We start from the raw sequence: 18,240 nt of genomic DNA, 5'->3' as shown, positions 1-18,240 counted from the left end.
GGATAGCTCGAGTTGCGAGCTGAAACTACGGGCGGCGGGGGTTCTCTCGCTTGCGCCGCAAACTACGCCATATATCGGATCGTGCCCATTGTTCCAGCCTGTAAACAGGAGCATTGGGTTTTCACAGAAAAGTGACATTACTGGCATTTTTACAGCTGTAAATTGCATTAAACTTGCACAATAGATAACAGTAGAGTTACATTTTTGCAGTTTTTTTCACAGTTTAAAGGTTACATAAATATAAAAAAGCCCTCAGGAATAATATAGCAATGCAACCACTGCAAAAAATGTGGAGCTCCCAGCCCGTTTTGTGCTCTCTAAACTGATGCATGATACGCGCGTCAACATATACATTTATATATATATATATATATATACTAGACGATAAGCCTGCCCAGAGGAAAGTCTATTTAAAATTACTGAAAAAAATATACGAAATTATCCAAAATAAAAAAAATTAAACCTAATCTAATATCCCTATAAAAATACCCCCCAAATAAAAACACCCACTAATCTAAACTAAACTACCAATAGCCCTTAAAAGGGCCTTTTGTGGGGCATTGCCCTAAGTTAAAGTGAAAGTAAATCCTAGCGTTTTACAAGCGCTAGGATTGACTTTTGAAACAAATAAAGGGCGCTTTCATTCATGAAGTATAAGATACTTCATGTAGAAAGCTCCTTTATTTGTTTTAACCGATCGCCGTTCTTAGCTGCTACAGCAACACACGGCTAAAAAAAATTTTTTGCTAAGAGGTGACGTTTTCACCTCTTAGCCAATAGCCGTGTGGTAAATCCGGCTCCCATGGGAGCCAAGCCGGATTTACCGCATGGCTATTGGCTAAGAGGTGAAAATGTCACCTCTTAGCAAAAAAAATGTTTAGCCGTGGGCTGCTGTAGCAGCTAAAAACAGAGATTGGTTAAAACAAATAAAGCAGCTTTCTACATGAAGTATCTTATACTTCATGAATGAAAGTCCCCTTTATTTGTTTCAAAAGTCAATCCTAGCGTTTGTAAAATGCTAGGATTTACTTTCACTTTAAACAGCTCTTTTACCTAAAAAAAATTACCAATTACCCCCAACAGTAAAACCCCCCACACAACCAACCCCCCAAAATAAAGAAACCATTTGTATGGTCATTGCCCTTAAAAGGGCAATCAGCTCTTTATAAACAGCTCTTTTGTGTCCATAAAAAATAAAAAAAATCCCTAATCTAAAAAAACCCACCCCAAAAATAAAAAAAAACCTAAGTCCAACCCCGAAATAGGTACTCACAGTTTCTGAAGTCCGGCAGCAAAGGTCTTTTTCCAGGTGGTGAAGGTCTTCATCCACTGCGGGGACATCTCCTATCTTCATCCAGAGCGAAGTCGGCGTGGAGCGGAGGTGACCATGGAGCAGGACCGGCCATCGCGGAGCAGGACCGGCCATCGCGGAGCAGGACTGGTGTGGAGGATCTTCTTCATGCGGTCGACGCGCATACTGAATATTGAATGCAAGGTACCCCATTTAGGTACCTTGCATTCCTATTGGCTGAAATTTTTAAATCAGCCAATAGCATGAGAGCTACTGAAATCCTATTGGCTGTTCAAATCAGCCAATAGGACTTCAGTAGCTCACATCCTATTGGCTGATTTCAAAATTTCAGCAAATAGGAATGCAAGGTACCCCAATATAAATGGGGTACCTTGCATTCAATCTCCAGTGTGCAGCGGCGACCACATGAAGAGGAACCTCCATGCCAGTCCTGCTCCGCGACGGCCGGTCCTGCTCGTGATCACCGGTCCCACTCCACGGTCACCTCCGCTTCGCCTTCGCTCCGGATAAAGATAGAAGATGTCCCCGCGCTGGATGAAGATCTTCACCGCATGGAAGAAGACCTTCGCCACTGGAGTTCAGGAACTGTGAGTACCTATTTCGGGGTTAGTAGTTCAAATGAATGTATATCTATCAGCGCCACAATAATACCATACAAGCTATATCTGATATAGGCGGAGTCTCCCAACCAAAAGTGTTAGGGCTCACTTTAGGGGGTTATAGATTTAATATAGCTGGCGGCGGGGTCCGGGAGCGGCGGTTTAGGGATTAATAACTTTATTAGGTGGCGGCGGGGTCCGGGAGTGGCAGTTTAGGGGTTAATACATTTTTTATTGTTAGGATAGTGAGGGGGGATAGCGGATAGAGGGTTAGACGTGTCGGGCTTACTTGGGGGAGGCGTGTTAGACAGTACGGGAGATTTAGACTTTAGTCAGGTTTTGTAGGCGCCGGCAGTTTCTAAAGTGCCGTAAGTCACTGGCGACTCCAGAAATTTGTACTTACGCAGATTTCTGGACATCGCTGGTTTATCTGACTTACGGCACTTTAGCAACTTCCGGCGGAGTTTATAGGATAGCTCGAGTTGCGAGCTGAAACTACGGGCGGCGGGGGTTCTCTCGCTTGCGCCGCAAACTACGCCATATATCGGATCGTGCCCATTGTTCCAGCCTGTAAACAGGAGCATTGGGTTTTCACAGAAAAGTGACATTACTGGCATTTTTACAGCTGTAAATTGCATTAAACTTGCACAATAGATAACAGTAGAGTTACATTTTTGCAGTTTTTTTCACAGTTTAAAGGTTACATAAATATAAAAAAGCCCTCAGGAATAATATAGCAATGCAACCACTGCAAAAAATGTGGAGCTCCCAGCCCGTTTTGTGCTCTCTAAACTGATGCATGATACGCGCGTCAACATATACATTTATATATATATATATATATATACTAGACGATAAGCCTGCCCAGAGGAAAGTCTATTTAAAATTACTGAAAAAAATATACGAAATTATCCAAAATAAAAAAAATTAAACCTAATCTAATATCCCTATAAAAATACCCCCCAAATAAAAACACCCACTAATCTAAACTAAACTACCAATAGCCCTTAAAAGGGCCTTTTGTGGGGCATTGCCCTAAGTTAAAGTGAAAGTAAATCCTAGCGTTTTACAAGCGCTAGGATTGACTTTTGAAACAAATAAAGGGCGCTTTCATTCATGAAGTATAAGATACTTCATGTAGAAAGCTCCTTTATTTGTTTTAACCGATCGCCGTTCTTAGCTGCTACAGCAACACACGGCTAAAAAAAATTTTTTGCTAAGAGGTGACGTTTTCACCTCTTAGCCAATAGCCGTGTGGTAAATCCGGCTCCCATGGGAGCCAAGCCGGATTTACCGCATGGCTATTGGCTAAGAGGTGAAAATGTCACCTCTTAGCAAAAAAAATGTTTAGCCGTGGGCTGCTGTAGCAGCTAAAAACAGAGATTGGTTAAAACAAATAAAGCAGCTTTCTACATGAAGTATCTTATACTTCATGAATGAAAGTCCCCTTTATTTGTTTCAAAAGTCAATCCTAGCGTTTGTAAAATGCTAGGATTTACTTTCACTTTAAACAGCTCTTTTACCTAAAAAAAATTACCAATTACCCCCAACAGTAAAACCCCCCACACAACCAACCCCCCAAAATAAAGAAACCATTTGTATGGTCATTGCCCTTAAAAGGGCAATCAGCTCTTTATAAACAGCTCTTTTGTGTCCATAAAAAATAAAAAAAATCCCTAATCTAAAAAAACCCACCCCAAAAATAAAAAAAAACCTAAGTCCAACCCCGAAATAGGTACTCACAGTTTCTGAAGTCCGGCGGCAAAGGTCTTTTTCCAGGTGGTGAAGGTCTTCATCCACTGCGGGGACATCTCCTATCTTCATCCAGAGCGAAGTCGGCGTGGAGCGGAGGTGACCATGGAGCAGGACCGGCCATCGCGGAGCAGGACCGGCCATCGCGGAGCAGGACTGGTGTGGAGGATCTTCTTCATGCGGTCGACGCGCATACTGAATATTGAATGCAAGGTACCCCATTTAGGTACCTTGCATTCCTATTGGCTGAAATTTTTAAATCAGCCAATAGCATGAGAGCTACTGAAATCCTATTGGCTGTTCAAATCAGCCAATAGGACTTCAGTAGCTCACATCCTATTGGCTGATTTCAAAATGTCAGCAAATAGGAATGCAAGGTACCCCAATATAAATGGGGTACCTTGCATTCAATCTCCAGTGTGCAGCGGTGACCACATGAAGAGGAACCTCCATGCCAGTCCTGCTCCGCGACGGCCGGTCCTGCTCGTGATCACCGGTCCCACTCCACGGTCACCTCCGCTTCGCCTTCGCTCCGGATAAAGATAGAAGATGTCCCCGCGCTGGATGAAGATCTTCACCGCATGGAAGAAGACCTTCGCCAATGGAGTTCAGGAACTGTGAGTACCTATTTCGGGGGTTAGTAGTTCAAATGAATGGATATCTATCAGCGCCACAATAATACCATACAAGCTATATCTGATATAGGCGGAGTCTCCCAACCAAAAGTTAAGAGTAAAAAGAAATGCCAAGATACAGCGCTACACTACCCTCAGATGAGGGTTGGGTTGCTAAAGATGGTGTCCACGACTAGGAATGTGTATACATCAAGGTTAATATATAATATTGTGTTACACAAGGAATATATATAAAACCATGTAAAAAAGTACTTAAAAGGTAAAAGATTAAAAACAATATATATATATATATATATATATAGGATGTGATATTAAAATGTATTAAACAAACATTTTATTAACATAAACTGACAGTAAAAAATACAGTTAAAAATAGATTCAACAATCTAATGGATTGCCCCATACAATGTCCAAGAAGTTATGTCCTATGTAACATACAAGTGTTTAAGTCCCATACCAAAATGTCCAAAGCAAATGTTCAAGGTTAATATCCAAAAAAAATAAAAATAAAAATGATAATATGTCCAAAGTTGGTGTAAAAATCAAAAAGGTGAAAAAATGTAAAAAATATAAAAAATATATTAAATATTTTTTGAAAAGATGAAAAAATGAATAAAAATATATAAAAAATATATGAGTTGTGATCAGCAACCCATATGGAAGGAATATAATATATGTGATAGTGAATAATTCTCGTGAGGTGTACACCTAAAAAGTGTGTATATAAAAGGGTGTGGTAAACAATGTGTCATAAAAAATGTGTCATAAAAAAGGATTCAAAATCCTGGTGAAATAAATAAAGTCCAAATTGCTCCAAAAAAATGTGTATATAATTCCAAGTATTCCAAATGTGAGTGTAGAAAGTGCTGGGTTGATGTTCCTCTTCTTAAAAGGTTATCAAATGTAATGGGATATCCTCCTGTACCTAAAAAAGTGTACAGAAAATAGACATAGTGCAATAAAATCACTTTAGAATGACAACAACAGTATTCTTCTCACCAGATATATTCTGAGCTGCAATACCAGTGTATAGCCAACGCGTTTCGGTCCTCAGGGACCTTTCTCAAGACTGGTAGAAAGTCTTGAGAAAAGGTCCCTGAGGACCGAAACGCGTTGGCTGATAACCTTTTAAGAAGAGGAACATCAACCCAGCACTTTCTACACTCACATTTTGAATACTTAGAATTATATACACATTTTTTTGGAGCAATTTGGACTTTATTTATTTCACCAGGATTTTGAATCCTTTTTTATGACACATTTTTTATGACACATTGTTTACCACACCCTTTTATATACACACTTTTTAGGTGTACACCTCACGAGAATTATTCACTATCACATATATTATATTCCTTCCATATGGGTTGCTGATCACAACTCATATATTTTTTATATATTTTTATTCATTTTTTTCATCTTTTCAAAAAATATTTAATATATTTTTTATATTTTTTACATTTTTTCACCTCCCATGGGAGCCAAGCCGGATTTACCGCATGGCTATTGGCTAAGAGGTGAAAATGTCACCTCTTAGCAAAAAAAATGTTTAGCCGTGGGCTGCTGTAGCAGCTAAAAACAGAGATTGGTTAAAACAAATAAAGCAGTTTTCTACATGAAGTATCTTATACTTCATGAATGAAAGTCCCCTTTATTTGTTTCAAAAGTCAATCCTAGCGTTTGTAAAATGCTAGGATTTACTTTCACTTTAAACAGCTCTTTTACCTAAAAAATTTTACCAATTACCCCCAACAGTAAAACCCCCCACACAACCAACCCCCCAAAATAAAGAAACCATTTGTATGGTCATTGCCCTTAAAAGGGCAATCAGCTCTTTATAAACAGCTCTTTTGTGTCCATAAAAAATAAAAAAAATCCCTAATCTAAAAAAACCCACCCCAAAAATAAAAAAAAACCTAAGTCCAACCCCGAAATAGGTACTCACAGTTTCTGAAGTCCGGCAGCAAAGGTCTTTTTCCAGGTGGTGAAGGTCTTCATCCACTGCGGGGACATCTCCTATCTTCATCCAGAGCGAAGTCGGCGTGGAGCGGAGGTGACCATGGAGCAGGACCGGCCATCGCGGAGCAGGACCGGCCATCGCGGAGCAGGACTGGTGTGGAGGATCTTCTTCATGCGGTCGACGCGCATACTGAATATTGAATGCAAGGTACCCCATTTAGGTACCTTGCATTCCTATTGGCTGAAATTTTTAAATCAGCCAATAGCATGAGAGCTACTGAAATCCTATTGGCTGTTCAAATCAGCCAATAGGACTTCAGTAGCTCACATCCTATTGGCTGATTTCAAAATTTCAGCAAATAGGAATGCAAGGTACCCCAATATAAATGGGGTACCTTGCATTCAATCTCCAGTGTGCAGCGGCGACCACATGAAGAGGAACCTCCATGCCAGTCCTGCTCCGCGACGGCCGGTCCTGCTCGTGATCACCGGTCCCACTCCACGGTCACCTCCGCTTCGCCTTCGCTCCGGATAAAGATAGAAGATGTCCCCGCGCTGGATGAAGATCTTCACCGCATGGAAGAAGACCTTCGCCACTGGAGTTCAGGAACTGTGAGTACCTATTTCGGGGTTAGTAGTTCAAATGAATGTATATCTATCAGCGCCACAATAATACCATACAAGCTATATCTGATATAGGCGGAGTCTCCCAACCAAAAGTGTTAGGGCTCACTTTAGGGGGTTATAGATTTAATATAGCTGGCGGCGGGGTCCGGGAGCGGCGGTTTAGGGATTAATAACTTTATTAGGTGGCGGCGGGGTCCGGGAGTGGCAGTTTAGGGGTTAATACATTTTTTATTGTTAGGATAGTGAGGGGGGATAGCGGATAGAGGGTTAGACGTGTCGGGCTTACTTGGGGGAGGCGTGTTAGACAGTACGGGAGATTTAGACTTTAGTCAGGTTTTGTAGGCGCCGGCAGTTTCTAAAGTGCCGTAAGTCACTGGCGACTCCAGAAATTTGTACTTACGCAGATTTCTGGACATCGCTGGTTTATCTGACTTACGGCACTTTAGCAACTTCCGGCGGAGTTTATAGGATAGCTCGAGTTGCGAGCTGAAACTACGGGCGGCGGGGGTTCTCTCGCTTGCGCCGCAAACTACGCCATATATCGGATCGTGCCCATTGTTCCAGCCTGTAAACAGGAGCATTGGGTTTTCACAGAAAAGTGACATTACTGGCATTTTTACAGCTGTAAATTGCATTAAACTTGCACAATAGATAACAGTAGAGTTACATTTTTGCAGTTTTTTTCACAGTTTAAAGGTTACATAAATATAAAAAAGCCCTCAGGAATAATATAGCAATGCAACCACTGCAAAAAAATGTGGAGCTCCCAGCCCGTTTTGTGCTCTCTAAACTGATGCATGATACGCGCGTCAACATATACATTTATATATATATATATATATACTAGACGATAAGCCTGCCCAGAGGAAAGTCTATTTAAAATTACTGAAAAAAATATACGAAATTATCCAAAATAAAAAAAATTAAACCTAATCTAATATCCCTATAAAAATACCCCCCAAATAAAAACACCCACTAATCTAAACTAAACTACCAATAGCCCTTAAAAGGGCCTTTTGTGGGGCATTGCCCTAAGTTAAAGTGAAAGTAAATCCTAGCGTTTTACAAGCGCTAGGATTGACTTTTGAAACAAATAAAGGGCGCTTTCATTCATGAAGTATAAGATACTTCATGTAGAAAGCTCCTTTATTTGTTTTAACCGATCGCCGTTCTTAGCTGCTACAGCAACACACGGCTAAAAAAAATTTTTTGCTAAGAGGTGACGTTTTCACCTCTTAGCCAATAGCCGTGTGGTAAATCCGGCTCCCATGGGAGCCAAGCCGGATTTACCGCATGGCTATTGGCTAAGAGGTGAAAATGTCACCTCTTAGCAAAAAAAATGTTTAGCCGTGGGCTGCTGTAGCAGCTAAAAACAGAGATTGGTTAAAACAAATAAAGCAGCTTTCTACATGAAGTATCTTATACTTCATGAATGAAAGTCCCCTTTATTTGTTTCAAAAGTCAATGCTAGCGTTTGTAAAATGCTAGGATTTACTTTCACTTTAAACAGCTCTTTTACCTAAAAAAAATTACCAATTACCCCCAACAGTAAAACCCCCCACACAACCAACCCCCCAAAATAAAGAAACCATTTGTATGGTCATTGCCCTTAAAAGGGCAATCAGCTCTTTATAAACAGCTCTTTTGTGTCCATAAAAAATAAAAAAAATCCCTAATCTAAAAAAACCCACCCCAAAAATAAAAAAAAACCTAAGTCCAACCCCGAAATAGGTACTCACAGTTTCTGAAGTCCGGCGGCAAAGGTCTTTTTCCAGGTGGTGAAGGTCTTCATCCACTGCGGGGACATCTCCTATCTTCATCCAGAGCGAAGTCGGCGTGGAGCGGAGGTGACCATGGAGCAGGACCGGCCATCGCGGAGCAGGACCGGCCATCGCGGAGCAGGACTGGTGTGGAGGATCTTCTTCATGCGGTCGACGCGCATACTGAATATTGAATGCAAGGTACCCCATTTAGGTACCTTGCATTCCTATTGGCTGAAATTTTTAAATCAGCCAATAGCATGAGAGCTACTGAAATCCTATTGGCTGTTCAAATCAGCCAATAGGACTTCAGTAGCTCACATCCTATTGGCTGATTTCAAAATGTCAGCAAATAGGAATGCAAGGTACCCCAATATAAATGGGGTACCTTGCATTCAATCTCCAGTGTGCAGCGGTGACCACATGAAGAGGAACCTCCATGCCAGTCCTGCTCCGCGACGGCCGGTCCTGCTCGTGATCACCGGTCCCACTCCACGGTCACCTCCGCTTCGCCTTCGCTCCGGATAAAGATAGAAGATGTCCCCGCGCTGGATGAAGATCTTCACCGCATGGAAGAAGACCTTCGCCAATGGAGTTCAGGAACTGTGAGTACCTATTTCGGGGGTTAGTAGTTCAAATGAATGTATATCTATCAGCGCCACAATAATACCATACAAGCTATATCTGATATAGGCGGAGTCTCCCAACCAAAAGTTAAGAGTAAAAAGAAATGCCAAGATACAGCGCTACACTACCCTCAGATGAGGGTTGGGTTGCTAAAGATGGTGTCCACGACTAGGAATGTGTATACATCAAGGTTAATATATAATATTGTGTTACACAAAGAATATATATAAAACCATGTAAAAAAGTACTTAAAAGGTAAAAGATTAAAAACAATATATATATATATATATATATATATAGGATGTGATATTAAAATGTATTAAACAAACATTTTATTAACATAAACTGACAGTAAAAAATACAGTTAAAAATAGATTCAACAATCTAATGGATTGCCCCATACAATGTCCAAGAAGTTATGTCCTATGTAACATACAAGTGTTTAAGTCCCATACCAAAATGTCCAAAGCAAATGTTCAAGGTTAATATCCAAAAAAAATAAAAATAAAAATGATAATATGTCCAAAGTTGGTGTAAAAATCAAAAAGGTGAAAAAATGTAAAAAATATAAAAAATATATTAAATATTTTTTGAAAAGATGAAAAAATGAATAAAAATATATAAAAAATATATGAGTTGTGATCAGCAACCCATATGGAAGGAATATAATATATGTGATAGTGAATAATTCTCGTGAGGTGTACACCTAAAAAGTGTGTATATAAAAGGGTGTGGTAAACAATGTGTCATAAAAAATGTGTCATAAAAAAGGATTCAAAATCCTGGTGAAATAAATAAAGTCCAAATTGCTCCAAAAAAATGTGTATATAATTCCAAGTATTCCAAATGTGAGTGTAGAAAGTGCTGGGTTGATGTTCCTCTTCTTAAAAGGTTATCAAATGTAATGGGATATCCTCCTGTACCTAAAAAAGTGTACAGAAAATAGACATAGTGCAATAAAATCACTTTAGAATGACAACAACAGTATTCTACTCACCAGATATATTCTGAGCTGCAATACCAGTGTATAGCCAACGCGTTTCGGTCCTCAGGGACCTTTCTCAAGACTGGTAGAAAGTCTTGAGAAAAGGTCCCTGAGGACCGAAACGCGTTGGCTGATAACCTTTTAAGAAGAGGAACATCAACCCAGCACTTTCTACACTCACATTTGGAATACTTGGAATTATATACACATTTTTTTGGAGCAATTTGGACTTTATTTATTTCACCAGGATTTTGAATCCTTTTTTATATTATATATATTATATTTATATATATTATATTATATTATATTCCTTCCATATGGGTTGCTGATCACAACTCATATATTTTTTATATATTTTTATTCATTTTTTTCATCTTTTCAAAAAATATTTAATATATTTTTTATATTTTTTACATTTTTTCACCTTTTTGATTTTTACACCAACTTTGGACATATTATCATTTTTATTTTTATTTTTTTTGGATATTAACCTTGAACATTTGCTTTGGACATTTTGGTATGGGACTTAAACACTTGTATGTTACATAGGACATAACTTCTTGGACATTGTATGGGGCAATCCATTAGATTGTTGAATCTATTTTTAACTGTATTTTTTACTGTCAGTTTATGTTAATAAAATGTTTGTTTAATACATTTTAATATCACATCCTATATATATATATATATATATTGTTTTTAATCTTTTACCTTTTAAGTACTTTTTTACATGGTTTTATATATATTCTTTGTGTAACACAATATTATATATTAACCTTGATGTATACACATTCCTAGTCGTGGACACCATCTTTAGCAACCCAACCCTCATCTGAGGGTAGTGTAGCGCTGTATCTTGGCATTTCTTTTTACCCTATTTCGGGGTTAGACTTAGGTTTTTTTTTGTTTGTTTTTTGGGGTGTTTTTTTTTAGCTTAGGGTTTGTTTGTTTTATGGGCGCAAAAGAGCTGTTTGTAAAAGAGCTGATTGTCCTTTTAAGGGAAATGCCCATACAAATGCCCCTTTAGGGGCAATGGGTAGCTTAGGTTTTTTTAGACTTAGGTTTTTTTTTATTTTGAGGGGTTGGTTGGGTGGGGGGTTTACTTTTAGGGGGTTTTATTAGGTAAAAGAGCTGTTTAACTTAGGGAAATGTCTAACAAAAGGCACTTTTAAGGGCTATTGGTAGTTTAGTTTAGATTAGGGGTTGTTTTTATTTTGGGGGGCTTTTTATTTTCATAGGGGTATTAGATTAGGTTAAAAAAAATATTTTTGATAATTTTGCTTATTTTTTTCTTTAATTTTAGACTTTTATTTTTTGTAATTTTAGATTTATTTAATTTATTCTTAGTCTGTTTTTATTGTAACTTAGTATTTTTTTATTTTATGTAATTGGGGTTAATTTAGGGGGTGTTAGGTTAGGGGGCTTAGTAATTAAATTAGTTATTTGTGTTGTGGGGGGTTGGCGGTTTAGGAGTTAATAAGTTAATTAGGATTATTGCGATGTGGGGGTTGACAGTTTAGGGGTTAATTAGGTATATTGCAATGTGGGTGGGGGGGGGTAGCGGTTTAGGGGTTAATAGGTTAATTAGGTTTATTGCGATGTGGGGGGTTTGCGCTTTAGGGGTTAATTTAATTATGTCATTTGCATTGTTGTTTAATTTGCGGATTAGGGGTTAATTACTTTAGTATTTTGCGATGTGGGGGTTGGCGGTTTAGGTGTTTGTTAATATTTCTTGCGGGTGCATATGTGTTTTTTGTTAATACTTCGTACGTACGCTTAGGTGTTTTTTTTGTTAATACTTCCTACAGGCGGTTAGTTTTTTTTTGTTAATACTTCGTGCGGACAGTTAGTTGTTTTTTTATTTTAATACTTCGTACGGGTGGTTAGGTTTTTTTTTGTTAATACTTTGTGCAGGCGGTTAGGTTTTTTTGTTATTTAGTGCAGGCGGTTCTGTGTGCTTTTTTTTTATATTTTGTGCAGGCGCTTAGGTGTTTTTTTCTTAATGCTTCGTTTGGCTATGTGGCCAAGGTGGATTCTTTTGGCTGCGCGCACAGCCAACATTTATTTGGATGCGTGCTCAACTGACGACTGCAACGGACGCTTTACAACGCGATTATAGTATAGATATATATAAACACACACACACATATCTATATGTATGAGTACATATGCATTTTTGTGTTTATATGTGTATATATGTCTGTAAATTCATCTATACACACTTTAATACATAAATACATATGTACACACACACACACTTGTTGGTGGAAATAAAAACTTGAGATTAAAATCCTCCATTTCATAAAAGTAAGAGCAATAGTGCTGCAGTTACCCCAATAGGGGATTGCTGTGTTTTAACAGAGCATTAGAAGCAAAATGCCTGAGATATTGCATATCTAATTTTCATATCCTACCCAGAATTCTCTGGTGCATTGGTAACAATGTATACAGGGTATTTCTGAGGTAAGGCAAGTGGGGATACTTGCCTAGATGTGCAAATTGCCTGAGCAATAATTGTATTGCTCTCTCTCTCTCTTTTGAGCCCTTTACACTCAAATACCTTAAAACGACTTAAAAAAACATTTTTAAACAATTTTAATATTTTATAATGTGTTTTACTGTGTATTTTCTGTAAATATTGTAGATTTTTTTTAATGTATTTTTAAATATATATTCCTATATATATCTTGATATATCTATACCTGTATGTATTCATATAAAAAATTCTATGTGAAGAACATTTGAATTTGAACTAAGCTTAACTACTTTTGGTTTTAGTGCAGTTGGTCTAATGCTGTGTCGGGTTAGTGCGCAAGCGATAAGTGTTATTTTTTTTTAAAAAAGCACGCTCTATTGAAGTCTAAAGGGAGATAGAGTTAACATGGTCCCGATATCCTAAGTCCTGTAGTTTGCACGCATCTGATTTCTCTCTTCCGCTAATTTTTTTATTTTAATTTGTAAAACGTGCTAAACCGCCAGGATAAAAACTTATTTCCAGCGGTGTTTGCACTCAAATCTATCTATCTATCTATCTATCTATCTATCTATTTATCTATCTATCTATCTGAGTTCCTAGAGAGAATTATAGATTGATAAGAACTTATGTTGCCTCTATACGTTGCTAAAGTTTTGGAAAGATTTTATTTTATTTTGCTATTGCTGTTGAATAAAATCACTGATTTTGCTTTATAGGTGTCATAAATTACTGAACAGATTGGGGTGAAGTGGTTAATTCTGTACACAATAATATGTATTTGAAATTTACATTTAAAATTTACTATTTATAGTTTTCAAATAAACATAAACAACTTTTTAATTTACTTTTATCTAATTTGTTTTGTTCTCTTGATATACATTATTGAAAAGCATACCCCTAGGTAGGCTAAGGAGCTGCTGATTGGTGGATGCACATATATGCCTCATGTTATTGGGTCACCCATGGGAATTGCTGTTTTTTTAACAAGAAATACCAAGAGAAGAAACAAATTAGATAATAGAAGTAAATTGGGAATTTGTTTATATTTTCTATCTGAATTGTGAAAGAAAAATGTGGGGTTTAATGTCCATTTGATATTATCAAATTTGCTTAACTCTTTTGGTATCCTTTGTTGAAGGAAAACCAATGCACTACTGGGAGCTAGCTGAACACATCTAGTAAGCCAATGACAAGAGACATATGTGCAGCCACCAATCAACAAACTCTCAGTAGTGCATTGCTGCTCCTGGGCTTACCAAGTCATGCTTTGTAACAAAGGATTCCAAGAGAATGCAGAAAATTAGGTAATATAATTAATTAGACAATGACATTTTAAACAACTTTCCAGTTTACTTATAGTATCAATTTAGCTTAGTTCTCTTGGTATCCTTTGATAAAGATTAATCCTAGATGAACTCAGGAGCATGCACGAGTCTTTAGCCATCTTGCAGCAGGGTTTGCAACAAAGTTTATAGAGATGTTTTACATAGTTGCAAACACATCTGGCACAGCTGCCACTGGATGCTAAAGACACATGCACACTTTTAAGCTTCAACAAACGATACCAAATAAGCAAAGCAAATTTGATATCTGATGTAAATTGTAAAGTTTATTCATGAAAGGTTAAAGGGACATGAAACACATTTTTTTTCTTTTATGACTCAGTCAGAGCATACATTTTTAAACAACTTTCCAATTGACTTCTATATTCAATTTCGCTTCATTCTCTTGGTATCCTTTATTGAAGGAGCAGCAATGCACTACTGGGAGGTAGCTGAACACATTGATAAGCCAATGAAATTAGGCATATCTGTGCAGCCACCAATCAGCAACTAGCTTCCAGCCCCTGGTCTTATCTAGGTATGCTTTTCAACAATGGATACCAAGAGAACTAAGCAAATTTGATAATAGAAATAAATTGGAAAGTTGTTTAAAATTGTATGTTCTTTATTATTATTATTATTTTTTTATTTTAAGAATTTTATTGATATCCCACATCAGTTAGCAGAGTAAGATCAAATTTATTGAAACTGCTTGCATACAAAATATATTGCACTATAAAGAAACAAAATGTAAACGTAAAATCCAATCTGTCGTAGCTAATATGTACAGAGGATATTTTTGAAAGAGCATTACAAGGTTAGTCTACCTTGGTTAAAGTATCTACAGTATTTTAAATCAAAACAACCTAAAGATGAAGTGTACAGTGTATCATCAATGTTTGTTTTCCAAATACTATACATTCCCAAAATAAAGAACTATAAATCAACATTAGTGTTGGGCAACACTTATAAGACATTTTAAATTCATTCATTTGTGTGCAGTTTGTTGCAATTTTATATTTTCACTTGTATGCAACAGCAGAAGGAGAATAAAACAATAGGTATGAAGCAAAAAATTATATGTTCTATCCGAATTATGAAATAATTTTTTTTGGTTTTAAATGCCTTTAATGTTGACTTTTCAATCCCTTTAAACAATGGAAGACAATAATTGTGTGACCATAATACTTACTCTGTAGCATTCTACACCTCCTAGAATCCAAATGGTTTCAATTTCCTCACTCAGTGGTGAAGTTGAGGCTAGTTTTACCATTTCCTCTTCATTCTGGCATATATAACTTGCATATTTTGGCAACACACTAGATTTAATGGAAATACAATAGTGTGTATTAGCACTGGCTTACATTATAAGAAAATATTTCAGTAGTAACTGAAGTACATGCATAACTAAATAAATGACAATTTAATTTTCAAATAGAGAAATAAAAATAGGCTAGCAACATGTAGCTGGTAAATGAATTGGATACAATTGTTGCCTTTTACATCTACATGTTTGTAATTCATATAATAAACAAAACATTAACATGATAGAACAATAGAATAAAAGAAGGGAAGGTGATATCATCTAACAATGGGCCAGATTACGAGGGGAACACTATTTAGCACTTTTGCACATGCGCTAACTGCGCTAGAAGTAAACTTTTTGCATGCGTGGGGTAGCGCCTTACAAGTAAAAAGTTATTGCTCGCATGCTAACCTGATGTGCGCAAAAAGCCGAAGTTAGAATATCACGCATGCAATAACCCATTCCCCCATAGAAATCAATGGAGCTACTTGACCGCTAACCCGAATGCATATTCTCAAGTGTGCTAACCTGACATGCAAATATGAATATTTTACATTCCAATGTTCTTAACATAGCAGAATATGTTCTATTTATATATATATATATATATATATATATATATATATATATATATATATATATATATATATATATATATATATATAAGCAAAAAATAAGAAAGGCACTCTCCGTGTAAATGGTAATAGTAAATAGTAATATTTTACTTTATCACAGTAAAATATTACTATTTACACGGAGAATGCCTTTCTTATTTTTTGCTTATATCAATGGTTTAAGTGCACCCCGGAGGCTGAGGCTAAGCAGTGAGTGTGGGATCCCTTCTGAAGTTTGTATATATATATATATATATATATATATATGATGGTAATTTGGAAAAATATATATCTATACCTATATATATATATATATATATATATATATATATAGAGAGAAACAAGTAAAATGTGTTCACTCAGTACACTGGGTAAACACAAGTGATACTCTATAGTTGGCGCTAGTCAGTATTGTGTAGGATATAGTGGCAGCTATATAAGGCCAGTACTGGTTGAGATGTAAGGTCCCAGTCAGTAAGTGAAAAATGTGTATACAAGAATAGATACAGCGCCTATATATCCATAAAAATATGGGTGGTATATGGGAATATGAATGAGAGCTAAAGATAATTAGTTAAGAAATAATAACAATTAAAAGAATATAAAAAATTATTAAAATAAATGATGCTAGAAAAATGATGAATAGATTATGAAACAATGTTCATATGAGTCTTTAGACAATTTACAGTCCGTGGTAAATCTTCACATGAAGTTGATATCAGTAAATAGATGGTATATAATACCCTTACCAGATATTACCTCAATCTAATGAGGTAAGTATGCCGCACTGGGGGTATATACAGATGGTAGAATCTTCTCCTTGTATCCAGATGTGGTGCCTCTTGGGTTTTCGTTAGCCTCCTGGAGTATGCAGGGATGTGTTTCTGGTTGTAGATAGATCCCTTGTACTTCCTTTGTGTTGGTAGTTAGCCTCTTGGAGTACCTTTTCTGTCTTGGTATCAATTCTAATGCCCTCAATCGTATGAGGTAAGGATGTAGCAGAATCACAGATGGGCTAGGCACCTCCTGTAGTATGGATCAGGAGTGTCATGGATCTCGAGCTGCAGTTAGAAGCTCCCAGTTTAGCTCAGGCTAAGCAGTGAGTGTGGGATCCCTTCTGAAGTTTGTATATATATATATATATATATATATATATATATATATATATATATATATATATATGATGGTAATTTGGAAAAATATATATCTATACCAATATATATATATATATATATATATATATATATATATATATACACATGATTATATATAGGTATAGATATATATATCTATTTAGAAATACTTTTACATTTTTTCCCTATGTGCAGAACATTGGATTGTGAAGTATTAACAGTAAATACACACTATAACACTTTATTAAATATGAATATTGCATAAATATGCTTTAACATGTTTTCATCTACTTGACTGCAAAGGGCTACAATGGACTTCTATATATAGTAGTAAAGAATGGGGATGCTGGCGACTGCATCCCCATTCTTTACTATATATATATATATATATATATATATATATATATATATATATATATATATATATATATATATATATATATATATATATATATATCTGTTCCTTTAACTTTGAACTTGCAAACTATGCTTCCAAAGTTGTCTCTAGGGACTGTCTTTTTGTTTCCTGTTACTTGTTTGTGAAGGGTCACAATCTCTTCTCTTAACTTTTTGGACCATTCTTCTGACTTATCCTTATTTCTAACACGCAGTCATACGTGACACTCAACAAAGCCCTAGCCAGTTCAGGTATTTCATGTTTTCTAGCTCAAGAACACCTGGTGCAACTAATGAAGCCCTTAATTAGCTGTATCAGGTGTGCTCCAGACAACACCTCTTTTGCATATTTGTGCTGTTGTGAGGGATTCTATTCATGGGGTTGACTGCAGAATTTATTAAAAGTTGCATTTTCAGTTGAATTTGGGGAAACCACTTGAAGCATTGGTTGTGTTGAACAATTTCAATTGCTTTTATTCGCTTTGCTCATTGCAAAACAGCTGAAAGTCTGTAAATTTTGACAATAAACCTAATTTTCCATGGGGTTTGAATAATATATGTATTTATGACTGTAATACATATATACACGTATAAATACATATGTGCACATATATTTACATACATATTTTTAGCCATGTATATGTATGTATCTCAGATCTCTACATTAAAGCTCTTTGCCTGCCTTTTTTTTCTAACACCTGAGATCTCATATCTTTGAGCCTTTATAACTTATGTGT

At 36.5% G+C, this 18,240-nt stretch overlaps 1 protein-coding gene across 3 annotated transcripts in view; it reads right to left on the bottom strand.

Moving 5' to 3' along the window:
• Positions 1-18,240, bottom strand: part of LOC128664082 (dihydrofolate reductase) — an 80,942-nt gene that overhangs the window by 19,625 nt on the left and 43,077 nt on the right. For all 3 annotated transcript variants that reach the window (XM_053718761.1, XM_053718759.1, XM_053718762.1), the window contains one exon: positions 15,247-15,373. In XM_053718761.1, the coding sequence (XP_053574736.1) occupies positions 15,247-15,373 (127 nt within the window). The remainder of the gene's footprint in view (positions 1-15,246; positions 15,374-18,240) is intronic.

The sequence above is a fragment of the Bombina bombina genome, chromosome 6 (genome assembly GCF_027579735.1).
Source record: "Bombina bombina isolate aBomBom1 chromosome 6, aBomBom1.pri, whole genome shotgun sequence".
NCBI lineage: Eukaryota > Metazoa > Chordata > Amphibia > Anura > Bombinatoridae > Bombina > Bombina bombina.
The sequence above is the reverse complement of the archived record's forward strand: the minus strand, read 5'-3'. Positions and strand labels throughout refer to the sequence as shown.